The 14,620-nt window shown below is 43.5% G+C and overlaps 2 protein-coding genes across 14 annotated transcripts in view; one reads left to right on the forward strand and one right to left on the reverse strand.

Annotated features, from left to right (window-relative positions):
* The window catches only part of RUFY1 (RUN and FYVE domain containing 1), a 57,410-nt gene extending 53,567 nt beyond the window's left edge, over nucleotides 1–3,843 (forward strand). The window contains exons 17-18 of one of the 2 annotated variants that reach the window (XM_060008225.1): nucleotides 541–618; nucleotides 1,721–3,843. In XM_060008225.1, coding sequence (XP_059864208.1) covers nucleotides 541–618; nucleotides 1,721–1,867 — 225 coding nt within the window. In that variant the 3' untranslated portion in view covers nucleotides 1,868–3,843. Of the gene's footprint in view, nucleotides 1–540; nucleotides 1,689–1,720 lie in introns of those variants that run through there. The other variant, XM_060008224.1, reaches the window with a different exon arrangement.
* A 301-nt stretch (nucleotides 3,844–4,144) lies between these two features.
* On the reverse strand, nucleotides 4,145–13,237 carry HNRNPH1 (heterogeneous nuclear ribonucleoprotein H1). 12 transcript variants are annotated; one of them, XM_069540568.1, is made up of 14 exons: nucleotides 13,189–13,237; nucleotides 12,576–12,704; nucleotides 11,112–11,267; nucleotides 10,759–10,902; nucleotides 9,137–9,275; nucleotides 8,005–8,183; nucleotides 7,857–7,928; nucleotides 7,669–7,802; nucleotides 7,388–7,523; nucleotides 6,939–6,998; nucleotides 6,788–6,847; nucleotides 6,004–6,096; nucleotides 5,493–5,542; nucleotides 4,145–4,897 (listed from the first exon to the last, which is right to left on the reverse strand). In XM_069540568.1, exons 2-13 carry the CDS (start codon nucleotides 12,670–12,672, stop codon nucleotides 5,493–5,495), a joined length of 1,320 nt encoding a protein of 439 aa, XP_069396669.1. In that variant the 5' UTR covers nucleotides 12,673–12,704; nucleotides 13,189–13,237; the 3' UTR covers nucleotides 4,145–4,897. The 12 variants fall into 12 exon arrangements, 11 of the variants coding, with proteins under 11 accessions (XP_069396669.1, XP_059864216.1, XP_069396667.1 ...); XM_060008233.2 differs by having other exon boundaries at nucleotides 6,758–6,847; XM_069540566.1 differs by having other exon boundaries at nucleotides 6,749–6,847.
* Between the last annotated feature and the right edge of the window lie 1,383 nt (nucleotides 13,238–14,620).

Consider the following 14,620-nt stretch of genomic DNA (forward strand, 5'->3'; position numbering starts at 1 on the left):
CCTCCCACGGTGCCCTGAGGACTGGGGGTCAGTGTGTATGGAGAAGGGCTTCCTGTCTCCACAGCATGTTGCCTTCTGTCTCACGGTGGGGACTGTTGTCACAGATTTTCTAGTCTGGCTGACAGGGTTGGCCCTTCTTCCTCCTGCCAGTTCAGGAGGCACTTTGGATAATGTCTCAGCCAGGGTTGGAGTTAACCAGATCCTGATTCTGGTTACCTCAGCCACAGGGCACTTACTGAAAGGGGGTGGGTGAGTCTCAGGTTAACGGAAGGCTGGAGAATCTGGCTTGAGGACTGGGGGCAACCTGTGGAGACCAGGAAGCCAGAGGGCGGGCAGGCTGCAGCACATGAGCTCCAGCTGTGGTCAGGGTGGGGACAGTCCCGTGAGGCCACTTCTTGTGGAGAAGAGGCAGTCCCGCAAAAGCAGACCAGGTGCTATTAGGAAGGGACAGCAGATGCTGGGTTGAAGGATGAACACAGCTAAAGGTTCATCAGGAACCAAGCTGTAAAGTGGGATTCTGTGGTGTTCTTTCCTCCTCAGGGCCATACTTGGCTGAAAGACGATGAAGCCACGCACTGTAAGCAGTGTGAAAAGGAGTTTTCCATTTCCCGGAGAAAGGTATGTGGGGTAGCCCTGCACTCGCTCGCTCAGGGGCTGAGTTCGTGCCCTGCCTGGGCTCTCCTTCCTCTGGTTCTGGAAAAGGCCTGTGGGGCTAGGCCCACTGCATTGTGTTCATGCTCACTGGTCTGCTGGCCTATGCAGACGACCTTCCAGCCTGCCCCCTTTCAGGGACCCCAGCCGGTAAGTTACAGGCCTTGTCTCCATCACAGTCCTCTCAATGATTTGGGAGTTGGGGCTGCTTGTTTGCAGAAATGGTCTAAGTGTGTATATCAACTGAAAATTCTTTGGAAGCAATAGGACCAAAATCTAAGTTAGGCAAAAACAGAATCCATGGGGAACCCATGGGCAATTTAAGTCTCAGGACAGGCATCCAGGTGGCACCAAAAGGTAACTGGCAATCTGGGCAGGGCACTTGCCCCCAGTGAATGCCTGTGTAGCCTGTCTTCAGGTTCCGGAAGAGAAGGTCTTGGGCCCAGCCTTTGGTCCAGGGTTGACAAGGCCTTTATTGACCAGTTGGGCAGGACAGGGGCAGGATATAGATCTCACACAAAATAGAGCCTTTACTAAGGCTCCCCACACTGAATGGCCCAGTTCAAGGTCCATTGTCTAGCCTGACTGGGGGAGTAGGGGGCAGTTGGCAGAAGTGATGTATAGAGGGACACACAGGTCCTTGTCTTGGCGTCTGCCATGTGCCCAAGGTTCAAACAGCAGCCCTGTTTACAAAAGCAAGATGCCCTTCTCATGAGGGGCTGGCTAAAGAAACCTTGGGTCACCACCATAGAATGTAGTGATTGCAGAGAATGAACCCAGGCTCTTTAAGTAGCACGGACTACCAACTCAGTGAGTTAAGAGCTGTCAAGTCCAATAAAACACAAAAAAAAGAACCTTAACTCACCCCTCCAAAACTCCATGGATTTTACAGGAACATAAATGTAGAAACAAGGTCTACAAGAACCCATTCCAAATTGGTACATGCCTCACTGATACATGAGGGAGGGATTTTAAAGCATTAAACTTTTAAAGGTCGATAAACTAGAGCAGGTGTGCAGACCCAGGCAGCTCAGCGTGTTCTGAGCGTGAGTTCTTTTCCATCCTCTAGCACCACTGCCGAAACTGTGGCCACATCTTCTGCAACACGTGCTCCAGTAATGAGCTGGCCCTGCCCTCCTACCCCAAGCCAGTACGTGTGTGCGACAGCTGCCACACGCTGCTCCTTCAGCGCTGCTCCTCCTCCACCGGCTCCTAAGGTGGGGGCATCAGCAGGGCCTGCCTTCTGGACCAGTTGCCAGCCTGTCTTCATGGGCGTGCGCAGCCTCAGAGCAGTGCCAAACTCTTTGGGTCTCGAGGTGGCCAGGGACTTGGGAGGTTAATTTCCCAAGAGAACAAGATCCTCGCCTGGGCTGCTGTCACTCCGGAACACAACATGCGGGAACCAGAAATTGCGCGCCTCTCCTTTCCAAATTGTATGGATTCAGCTCCTCTGGATTGAAATTCTCCCTTGACACCACTGGCTTTGGTTCAGATGTAACCTTCATGATTTTGCTCTTGTCATTTTTCAGTTTCCAAAGAATTAACCTATTTTGCAGCAGACCCACTAGTGAATCAATTCCTTTCCCTCCCCGCTGCCCCAGCATGCTTTCCCTGCTTCAGAATCAAGAAATCTGCTATTTCACACCCTTGTGAATATCCATCATTAGCCCTGCAATAAAATCATTTATTTTTCATAGTCAAGAAATTTGCCGTTTCACACTCTTGTGAATATCCATCATTATTAGCCCTGCAGTAAAATCATTTATTTTTCACCGAGTCAAGAAATTTGCTGTTTCACACTCATGAATACCCATCATTAGCCCTGCAATAAAATCATTTATTTTTCATTCTGGTGCAGAAAATGAAGGAGCTGTGTCAGCTTCACAGGATGCCCAAAGCAACCCCCATTTCAGGACGAGGCCCTTGGTGAGGGCGACTGCCTTCGAGGTGAAGACCTGAGCCTGCTGTGTTCTGGGGTGCAGGCTGCTCTGCCCAGTTGAGCCAAGGACAAGTTGGGCTGATAAGTCCAACAAGCACAGAGAAAGTACCTGTCACCAAAGCCCAAAAGTCGTTCCCTCATATATTTGGGTTGGCCAAAAAGTTCACTGAGTTTTTCCTAACATCTTACAGAAAAACACGAATCTGTATGGCCAGCCTCCAAAACTGTGCCCAGCTCCAAAGCTGCATTCATTCCAAACTACAGATTTTCACAAGGTTCCAAAGAACCACAATGTTTCTAGAGTTCAAGTTTCTAATTCTAGTCCCTTTTCTTCCTCCAATAAGGCATGTTTTTCAACAAAGATGTTCCTTGTGAAAAACTAGAGGACCAGGGGAAGGAACCCTCCTTGTGTCCAATTCCCCAGACATGGAGTAACTCAGTAAAGATCTCAGGGGCAGCAGCTGAACACCAATGCTCAACAGTGCCTCCCCAGAAAATTACCAAGTACAACACTCCTGTATCCCCAACCCAACTGAAGGTATGCACCCAGCCTTCAGAGAGCATGTGGCAGGGCAGGCAGACTGCAGGGCCCTTCACGCATACCTTCACGCAATGCTGCCATCTACAGTCTGTAAATAATCATTCCACACAATTTTTCAGAGTACACTCACCATACTCACCTCACCCAAGAGGAAACCTTCAGCAGTCACAGCAAGTAAAAATGTACACATGTGGCTTCAAACAGCACAAGCCTATATTCACAGCTCCGATTCTTAATTCTAACCTCAATACAGCGGAATTTTTCTATTAGAGGGATGAATGAGTGGCAATTCCCAAACTAGTGTTAAGTATCTGAAGGGAATCCTAGAACTACACTTACAAGAACTGCTTACTACTATCCTAAGCAAATGTCATTGAGTTTTTATATACGATAATGGTTTCAATTACTGATTTAAACGAATCATTTGTTCTCCTGAAGTACAACTTGGTATTCTACTTCAGAAGCTTTGTAAATAAATGGAATAATGTCGCTCTTAAGTAGTTTTGATCTTGAGGAATGAGGTAAAAATAAAGGTTGAAACCTCAATGTGAAAGTTCTCTATGAGCTAGCTCCTTCTAGAAGATACCCCATATAAACAAAATTCAAAAGATGCCATCAGACTAGGAAGGGGTAGCTCTAGTCAGCCACCCCTTGCCTCTGGCACTTCCTCAGCCATGCTCAAAAGGCTTCCATGGACATGCATAGCATGCAGTGAGGAGACTTCTGCCTCCCCCTTGGCTTTGTGCAAGTGCTTAGCAAGTCAAAGGCAAAAATTCAGATCAGATCCTGTGCAGCCAGGCCAGACATACAAGCCCTTCCACAGGGCCCCAGAGCTACGTTTACCTTCAGTTGCACTGGAGGGAAGAGAGGTCTGAAGACATCTACAAAACGGCCACAACTGCCGAGCCTGTCTGCCACAGCCAGAGACGTGGGCCACTGTTCACCTACGCCCCAGGCAGGAATAGATCACCAAGAAACAGTCCACATGACACTGAAGCACAGACAAGACAAAGTGCAGTTTTTAAAAGGAAGATTTATTCAACAAGTTTCACTTAGCGCAATACACCTAAAAGGAAAATCACAATACAATGAAAAGATTTAAATCAAGGCCTCAGAATTTCAAACAAACACCAAGACCAAAATCCTAAAGTATTGGTATTGCGTCTCAAATTTTCCCCATTAACTTAAAAAAAAAGCTTAAAACTTACGTGCCATAGAGGTTATTAAATGAAACTAGAATTAACAAACATGCCAAATGTTTCACTTTTAATTGTAGACACAGCTCCTATATTGAGTTTCACAAAAAAGCATGTCTTTCAACAATGCATCCAAACAGTGTTCAATGTAATGTGGTGTAAGCAACATTTAACATAATTCAACTGCTTTAACCTAAATACACCTACTGCTTAAGTACATCCTACAATATAACTAACTTGAGAAAAGCTGAAAATTATTTAACAGTAACAGATTACTCAACCTAGTTACATCCTAAATGAATGTTTGTGTTCAAAAATACTGAACCTTAAGTCTTTAAAACAATCCTGATTTCCACTTAAGAGTAAGCATAAACCACAAGTTTGTATTGCAAAACTGTTAAAACTTAAGTTTTGTAAAAAATGTTGACCAAGAGTCAGTGATCAGGATCAATTACATTCCCCATCCACCACTCATACTGGACATGCTAGACATCCCTCCCATTCCGTTCACTCCCATAGATGCTCGGCTTCCACTACTGTAGTAGCTGCTGTTCACTGTTCCTTGGCTGCCTGCAAAGAGATCAATTTGACAAGTCAGGATGAGTATCAGATTATCAGTCAACTAAAATACAGCATTCCAAGAAAAAGTTTAAAAAGTATACGAGTACAAATGGCTGCTGTCCAAGTGGCGAGAAGCATGTTTGGGAAAAGGGACTCCCGACTCCAAACAAATCTCAATTAACCCCTTTTCTCTGCAGTACCAACTTGCCAGACTCTTGTGCTACCATTTAATTGGATGCTTCAGGATCAACGTGGAAAATTAAGTTTAAAGGAAAACTAGTGTTTTTCAAAAATTGCAAAATTACTTCATGTTGTTTTTAAAGCTAAACAAAGCATTTTAAAAAAAAATTTACCATAAACATTCACAATGTGTCCATCGAATGGCATATATGAATAGGGAGCACAGGGGCAATCTCTTGCTTTTCCTATTCATGGCGGGCAGGAAGTGAGACGACGAAGTTGGACTAAAGGCAACTCACTGTGCCCAAAATGGCAGCCTCCATGGAGTTAAATCAGAGCCATTGACTGCTATAGAAAGTGTTACTACAACATATCAGTATTTGCTATTGGGAATTTAAATTATACTTTTCGAGAAAATATTTACCTATGCAATGTTTGATTGAAAATCACTGGAGTTTTCCTGTAAAACTTGGTCTGCAAAAGGATTTTGTAGGGTAAGACTATAATACCAAAATCACCATTCTTTAGACCAATTGAAAAAATAATTAATAAAACCAATCCTAGGTTAACTGACTAGTAAATACGGTCCTAAACCCAACCACCATTCTATTATTTAAAATTCTCCCTCCATCTAAAATGGATTTATTGCTAACAAAAAGACAGAAAAAGTGAACAATTTTATTTAATGTTTTAACAAACGGAGGCAGATGTTTTCTGGCTCGACATTATTCAAAGTTGCAATAATGACTATTTTGAATTCATAGAATACTTCCCCCTCCCAATGATTGATTCTGAAAGTTAAAGCTATTTGAACAGTTATATTAGGATCAAGAGCATACATTTAATAACCCAACTTCACCAAAAAGGAGCCTGAATATTCCCAACTAAAGAAACCTGCCTGAAACTTACTCAAGTATATTAAAAAACACACTTACCATATCCACTCATGCTGCTCTGGCCACCATAGCCGCCTCCATAACCACCACTCAGCTGCTGGCTGGCTGGGCCGCCATAACTGGACTGGTTTGCTGTTAAGTTAAGAGAACATTAGAACCTTGTTCCTTATGTAATGTGGTACCTGGTGGTACCGGGCTTGTAATTCTAATCTATTTTCCAGTCTTGATCTTAGCATCACTATATATAACCCTCTGTGTCCTCCTTCTGCCTACTGTCTATGACCAGACTACCTTTCTATCCATCATTTGAGCTAGTCAAACACTTATAAACCACAAGGCCAACAGCATACACATCAGCAGGACTGAATCCACGTTTCCGTAAGTAGAGGCATTTTGACAAGACCTTATGAAAATGTTTAACTGGACTTAGTGGGATTTTCCCCCATAATTCGATATATATTAAGGGTAGGTCAATACACAGGTATCACTAAACACCTGATTATGCCCCAAAATTTATTTTGATCTTATGCTTTTTGCTAAATATTACTTTTAGATTTATACTTCATACTTATAGACAATTCAATTAGTTTCTTTCTGTAGTCCCCTCCCCCAAAAGTACTTCAAACTAATTTGTTATCTAACAGTTTTATGTAACAATTTAAGGCACACATACTATTCAAATCTAAACTTTTCTTTGCCTAAATTATGCTTAACTCCTTATATATATTAACTTATATAATTGACTTATACAGATATAAACGTTTTGGTTTTTAAAAAAACTAACGATATTTACACAAGCCCATGCCTCCCATCATTTGGCTACCATAAGCACCACCGCTTGCTCCTGCTGTAGAATTCAAGAAGAGTTCTACATATCTGTGTTCTGAAATGAGAGAAAAGGCATACAAGGTTAGCTTAAAAAAAGACACTAAAGTGATATTTACACAAACCCATGCCTCCTAGCATTTGGCTACCGTAAGCACCACCGCTTGCTCCTGCTGTAGAATTCAAGAAGAGTTCTACATATCTGTGTTCTGAAATGAGAAAAAAAAAGTTGAAAATGTTTGTTGGTGAAAGAAAAAGATAAGCACTTTTAGTTCTTTTAAGTAGATCTGTGAACTATAAATACTTTTAGTAAAAAAAAAATTCTAGCTGCTTCTCTCAGGTGATTTACTTTATGCAAGTTTCAAAAAGCAGTATTAAACATTCACCTAAATTGCTTTGTCAGTTAAGCATATACCTTAGTCAGTGTTCTTATCACAAATTTTTTAATCATACTAACTTCAAAAACCCACACACTTTTTAAACATCCCGTAGAACCCTATTATTGGATTACAAATTTTTCTCATCCTTACTATTCCTTTATCGTAATCAGTCACACAACTACCTATAAGAGACCTGAAGATCCTTAAATCACACTTACGCATATTTGCTTTGTCTTTTGACATAGCTGCCACAGCATCTTCATGAGTTGCAAACTCGACATCTGCTTCACCAGTTACTCTGCCATCGGGACCAATTTCAATATGTACTCTCACAGGGTTGAGTGGTGAAAAAAACTAAATATAAGGTATTTCAGAGAATCAAGTCAAATATTGTTACAGGAAACAAAACTTTAACATGCTGCTTCACTTAAGTAGAATAAGAACCATGTTTTTACTGTTACACTGAGATATACAACTTATGAATTTATCCTACACTTACATTATAAATGTCATTCTCAGTAGCTCTGTAAGGTAATCCCCGCATGTGTACACAGTGTCCTGTTGTGCTCTGGAAAGTAGAGCCACCATCCCCGTATCTGTGATCTGACATTCCTGAAAAACAATAATTGAGGTCTAAATGAACAAGAGTTAAGTATCCCTAGATGAGAAATTCAATTCTTACCTTACCTCTTCCAAATCTATCTGACCCAAATCCATAGCCATCATTATAGCCATTATAATCATCATAGCCTCCATAACCTGAAAGGCAAGAAGTACAATCACTAAATAAGTCACATAAAGAACAGACCTCGTGACACCTGCGCAACACACATACCTCCACCGTACGCACCACGCCTCATCCTTTCAAAGCCAGCTCCTCTTCCAATGCTGTTATACCCTCTGCCAGCCCCAGGTCTGTCATAGGGACCTGGCCGCTGCATGGCCATAAGTTTTCGTGGTGGATCATAGTGAGTTCTAACTTCAGCTCGACTGCTCTTAAAGATTTCGATATACCTAAAGCATTGTTCAAGAGAAAAGGGAGTGGGGAAGGGAGAGAAAACATTAGTTCATTTCATACAGGTATTCAGTTACACAGAAAACAATGTAGTCATAGCCATGAAACTGACTAATATTTAAAGCCAGATTTCTTATATTTGTACAGGCAATGACCAGAAATTCACTCAATTTTAAGATTTAATGTAAACTTTATAGAAAAAAAATTCACTCCTCTGAGGCAGAGAGCCCAACCTTAGGGGTAGAGAGGAGTACTGTAAAATAAATGTCTTAGGAGGGAAAGAATTCCACTCAACTTTCAACATTTCATGTCTTAAATCCATTGGCATTATGTATAGCAAGTGAGCTAAAAAGCCAGCCTCCACCAACAGTCTAGCCCACACTACACATTTCCTTCTGCCAATAAATACCCCAGCCTATGCTTTTAGTAGGAATCAGCATAGGTAAGCGCATGCTTCAATGAAAAATAGTCACAAGCAAAGAGAATAAAACCTTTTGTGACAATTTCTTGAAAGCTATGCTTATTAATACATATGCAGAAAACATTTATACAGCAAGAAAGTTTGTTGCATTTCAACTTTAAAAACAAGATCAGAAAGTATCACATTTTCTTATGGTAATATTAATTTACTAGGTGGAGTTATTACAGCTAAAGCCAGGTTTGCATTAACATTTTTAAAACCATAGTCTCTCAACTCCAGTAACTGGGGTTAATTAGGAATCCTACAAAATTGTAAAGTAGACCAAATTAACTGGGGACAATTTCAAAACCTATAATTTAATCTGAAAGCACTATGGAACTTTGACATAGGAGAAGTTTGAAAATTGTGGCAAAACATCAAGTAATTGGGACTAGGAATCAGATTTTCTTCCTTGATTCTAAGCAGAGAGAATATGGATTTAATTGTTTACCATAAGAAAAGTGACAAATCCAACCAACCATCCATCCCCACCTGTGCCCTATTCTTTCCTTGTGTTTCTTTAGAGCCTTTTCAGCTATTTCCTGTGAAGCAAACTGCACGAAGGCCTCCCCCGTACTCCTCCCCTGGAAGTCCACCGGCAATGTTATCCCATTTGGCACGATTTCCAACCCTTCAACCCAAGGACAAATAACCCCAGTAGGGGGGCAATATTAACATCACAAGCCCAGAAATGATTCTTCTTATAGCTTTAAATACACCAGAATTTTAACTTTAGGTGAACGGTATGCTTTCAACAAGTACTCTTTAAAAATTCATTGCAGTAATATGAAGTTCCATTATAACAAACTATTAATTCTTAACACACCCCATGACACGGTATGTAAGAAAAAACCTGCTGAACACAGGATGCATTAAGAATTCAACAATTAAGAATACTTATTTATCTATGCAACTTAATGTTGAAAATTATACAAGAACTTAACAAATTTTCAAGCATTAGAGACAACAGTTTTACTAAATTCAAGATACACCTTTCACCTCATTTCATATTGCAATGTTTTAAAGTTAGCGGAACTTCAGTTTCAAGAAATTACATATTTAAACATTTAATATACAAATTGAAACATTGTTTAGTCATATAATTGACAAACATACAATCTAAGCTTTCAACAAACAACTGATCTAACACAGCACAATCATGCACTCTTATGCTCTAATAGTAGTAAGATTCACTTCTGGAAATTCCGTCTATGAAAAATCCTTTCCGTGGAAACATTCCCAAGCTTACAAAAAGGACTTAAAGCACTTTCCTAGAAGATATGAAATTATGTTCATATTTAACGATGTTGACAGATAGCATTCAATTCTCACCAATTTAGACAAAAACAATAAAAACAGACTTGATTGCAAAAATTCTGGCAAAATATTAGGACTTGATATGTATCTAGTTAAGTCAAGATTTTAACACATACTACACTAAACCATGAAAGGATTTCTTGTTCTTAATTCCAGTTTATCACAACATGAATATTAAGCAACAATATTTAAAATATATGCTCTAACATTCTGCTAAACATTCAAATACTTTAGGCCCAAAACAATTTCAAAACACTTTCTGTACTTCAGATACAAAGACTACATTCAACCTACACTTATATTAGATTGACTTTCAGTAAGTTTAATTCCCTGGCTAAACCAATTGTTTCCTTAAGTTTTTTTTAATAAACAGAATGAGATCATTAGAGAATTTCTGGTCCCATGACCCAGTGTCTCTTACAATATAGACACTTGCCATAAATTACAACGACCTAACATACTAATCTAATGTTAAGGGATCTTACCTTTAACTTGAAGTACTTAGCTGTACAGCAATGTGAGGAAAGTAGTTAAGTTGTTGAGGACAATCCTCAAAGATCTACTCTGAACTACAATACTAAATATAGGCAGTTAGCATTTTGAAAGTACTTAATTAATCCACCTTTAAGATGGGCTTAAATTATTTGAAGGTCTCCAGGAAAAAGAAAACATTAATTCATCTGCATATACTCACAACCTGTTTAAATATCTAACCTACTCAACTTAAGGTCTATTCAATCACATGTTGCCAGAGGCTAGCCAGAACTCACTGCTCAGCAACAAACAGGACTACATACCTGAGAAGAACTGAACAATTTCTTCCTTGCTACATCCAAAGGGGAGTCCTCTAAGCCGTACAAAGCCATCATTGGCCGTGTCAGGACTATTTGGACCAGTATGCTTCAACACCCAATCCATTTCAACGTTGTTTGACTTGAATACTGAAAGAGGTGCTTAGAATTAGTCAACTTTGGAAAGTTAGAAAACCAAGTTCAGACTTCCTGGGTCTTTAGATAATCTAGGTAGAGCTGCCATAAACTCTTAGATGACCATTTCCATGCGGTCAAATACCTAAAATTCAGAAGGGGTAAGATAGATTTCTATTTGTTTAATGTTTTATTTACTGTTACTAGGGCAATGTAAATCAAACCTTCAACATATCTGTGTCCCATAGTTTCTCTGTCTTTTTTCAGGGCCAATTTGACTTCATCTTCTGATTCAAGTTCAACAAAAGCCTCGCCACTCGGTCTGCCTTCTCTGGTGTAGATGAAACGAATACCTTGAGCCCCATTTTGAATTTTGCAGTCTGGAAAGAAAACAACTGTTAATACAGAATTTAAAACTAAAAACCACCTCTGGGTGATGAAATGCCTATACACACCCCCACTACAAAGCAGAGCATTTGCAAAGCCTAAAATGAGCAAGGTATTACTAACTCCTAGGGTGTCTCTTTCAGTAATTAAGCAGTTTTCCTCTTATGACCAAACTTTCTTATTCCCTAAATATATTCCCAATCCATCAAGAAAATCCAATACTCAAAGCACTGTCTTAATAAAGTTATCTCCAAGTCCTCACTATTCAAGTGTCCACTAAACATCCTTTTTATAACTCCTCAGTAAACTTTTACATCTGGACCTTGTGATTTTATGGCATTTTCTGAATAAACGTGGTTTGGAGTTTTGATTTAGGGTATTTGACAGTTTTACCTTACTAGCAGCAACATTACAATTTCTTGCTCGTATCCGAATTGCAGGGCCAATACTCACCTGAAAGGGGATCAATGTTACCAAGCTAAAATGCTCCAAGTTGCACAGCTGAAGCCAAACCCAGTCTTGCCCACTGCAAGGTGGCTTCCAGTGTACTTGGTTCTTGTTTTACAGGTCGTTTTCCGTTACACACTAAATTCAGATAGTAAGTCAATACTACAGTATCCTTCCAAAACCTGTAAATTTCTCCCAAATATATCTTTCAATCTCATCTTACGCTAATAATGAGAACAAGGACATTTGGCAGACGTTATTCAGGAAACCTACATACTGGAGAAAAAACTACATAGGCAAGAAAACTTTCCTGGGCTTCAGTGTCCTCAACTGTAAAGTGAGCCAGATCAAGAACTATGAGAAAGAGCTCTTCAGTTACAAAATCTTGATTAGGAAAATTGTCTGAAATTAAGAAACGACATTTTATCTTTCCAAAGCAGAATGCCCCTTTTCAAATAAACGCCAAAACTGGAAAGGTGTTATATTTGTTCAGCTGCTGGGCAAAGTTCTCAAGGTTGAAAGGGAAACCCCATCTATCCTCATTTATCCTTTCTAAAAGACATCCACAGAATGACTAATACTTAATGAAAAAAAAAAATCCGCCAGAGAGGCCGCATTCCCCCAAGAGGGCCGGGCGGGTGGGGCTTTCGCAATTTCCATTGCGTAACAGCGGCCGGCCGGGCGCGAGCAGGACAGCGGGAACCGCTGCCGCCCGCGCCCCACCAGGGGGCGCCCTGGGCTCTGCCCCCCACCCTCCACCCCACCCCCCACCCCGCCGCCGCCGCCGCCGCCGCCGCCGCCTCCCCGCCCGCCCTGCAGCCCGGGCTGAACTCCCGCCTCCGCTTCAGACTCACCAGAAAAAAACCGCTGCACTTCGTCGGCCGAGCAAGACCAAGGCAAGCCCCGGACCTTCACCACGAATCCCTCGCCGCCTTCGGTGCCCAACATCATCGTCTCTTAGGGGGTCCTGGCGTCGAAACAGCCTGCAAGATGAGGATGAGGGTCAGACCTGAAAAATGTTAAAATTAAACAGTCCTCTGATCTCGAAACGCCCTGCCGGCCCGCGGCGCCTCCATAAAGGTCGAGCCCGTGCGGACGTTCCGACCCAGGCGACTGCAACACCGAACGCCCAGTTGGCCAGCGGCCGGGTCCCCGAGGCCGCTCTGCGCACCAGGTACCAGTGCCCCAAGCCGAGGTGCACCCGGCCTAGCGCCAGCGTGGAGGCAAGGAAATGGCGGCGGCCGCTTCCGCTCCGCCTCCTCCGACATCTCACACAATAGAGTCGGCGCGGCCTGCAGGCCTCAGCGGCCCTGCCACGACTCGGCGAACCATTCCTGGTGTCTAACGGTAGCCCGCACCTTGCTAAAGCCCCCGCAGCCTCTACAGAGACCTTGGGACAAGAAATCCTCGCAAAACTGGCATCGTCGGGGGCCGCTAGGTGGTAAATACGGAACACCAAACACTCACCTGCACACACAACTTCGGCGCCGCTGAGACGAAATGGCTAGCGGGCGCCTGCGCAACCTAAATAAGGCCCTTTGAACAAGCTCTGCGCACGCGCAGCTAGGTTCCCGCACCGCCCCCTTGCGTCACACAGAGCTCGGGCGCATGCGTAACACTATAAGCCGGCCCACCTCCCGCCAGTAAATTATTACACGCATGCGTATTTGGGTCAGCCCCGCCCACCTCCTTAAACCCGCCGGGCTTTTTTGCGCCTGCGCCTTACCGCGATTATTCGAGCCTTAGCGGTTTGAGTTTCACGCGCATGCGTCTTCCTTCAAACCGTTCGCTCGACTTACCCGCCAGAAGGGGGAGGGGTGTGGCGGCAGTTAGTTCCTTACGGGAACAGTACCAGGCTCTGGGTTGTGAGGAGGTGTCCCTAGCCTATTATCCGCAGTCCTAGCAGACCTGAAAGTACAAGTGCTCCCCTCCCTCCCGCCGCCTATACTCCTTTTCTCCCTTAGAGCCATCCCGTGACAAACTGGGGGCTGCGGGACTGCATACTTCCTGCACCCGAAGCCACCCCCGCGGCGCCGGGAGCATGTCCAAGTCTTTCGTGCCGCCACTAACCCCCTACCTGCCGCCGTTGGGCCTGGGGCCCGGACCCCAGTCCCGTACCCCGCTTTTGCCCTAACGAACTCCCACCCTGCGACCCCAGCTGCCTCGCCCCGGGGTCGGCCGGCTGGGCGCTCGCACGAGAGGGGGGCGCCGGATGCGCGTCTCGTCGCGCCTCGTGAGCGTAGGGTAAGCCGCCGGTGCACGCCGGACTTCGCTCTCCCGAGCAGGTTCCCCCTTAATTCTCCCAAAGTTAAGTAGATACCGTTATGTCCATTCTCCAGGTGGAGGCCTTCAGTTCGGCAAGATTCCAGGGTCACCCCATGTGCGCATATGGCCCGAGACTAGTGATGTTCGTGATTTCCGGCAGCACTGCGGAAACTGGGACCATTCCCGTAGCCTTCCAGTCCTCCCCTTGTCTGATGCCGGCTGTCCTCCCCACCTCGGCCTGGTGGACACATGCAATAAACACAGGGGTACCACAGCGAAGGCCTCTCTGAGTGCCACCATGGGAAGATGCAAGTAAAGCACGTTTTCGTCCCTACAATGGTCTGGAAGTCGTATCCGGTTTTAACAGGTTTGAGAAAACTGGAGAGGACATCAATGGAACAGGGAGAAGATGATCCAAGATAAGGTCCCACAGGTAGGTGAGGCCCGATCCTGAAAGGCCATTTAGGCCTTGGCAAGGGTGATAACTCCAAGCACACGAGAAGGCTTTGGCAGGTCTTCAGCAGGGCGCAATAGGACCTGTTTGAAAAGGAAAACTCTGTTGCTGGGTGTGAAGGGGACTCAGACGGGACAATCATGGTGAATGATGCTCCTTGCCCTCAATTGCAAAAAGAGC

The sequence above is a fragment of the Delphinus delphis genome, chromosome 3 (genome assembly GCF_949987515.2).
Source record: "Delphinus delphis chromosome 3, mDelDel1.2, whole genome shotgun sequence".
Classification (NCBI taxonomy): domain Eukaryota; kingdom Metazoa; phylum Chordata; class Mammalia; order Artiodactyla; family Delphinidae; genus Delphinus; species Delphinus delphis.

Bases quoted from the DNA above. Each gene is read 5' to 3' on its own strand.
- HNRNPH1 (XM_060008227.1), bottom strand. From the start codon at position 12,672: ATGATGTTGGGCACCGAAGGCGGCGAGGGATTCGTGGTGAAGGTCCGG. The intron at 10,903-11,111 runs GTTTGATTTACA...CACCTCTTTCAG, and splicing joins GGGACACAGATATGTTGAAG to TATTCAAGTCAAACAACGTT. The intron at 7,524-7,668 runs GTAAGTGTAGGA...CCTTATATTTAG, and splicing joins CTGAGAATGACATTTATAAT to TTTTTTTCACCACTCAACCC.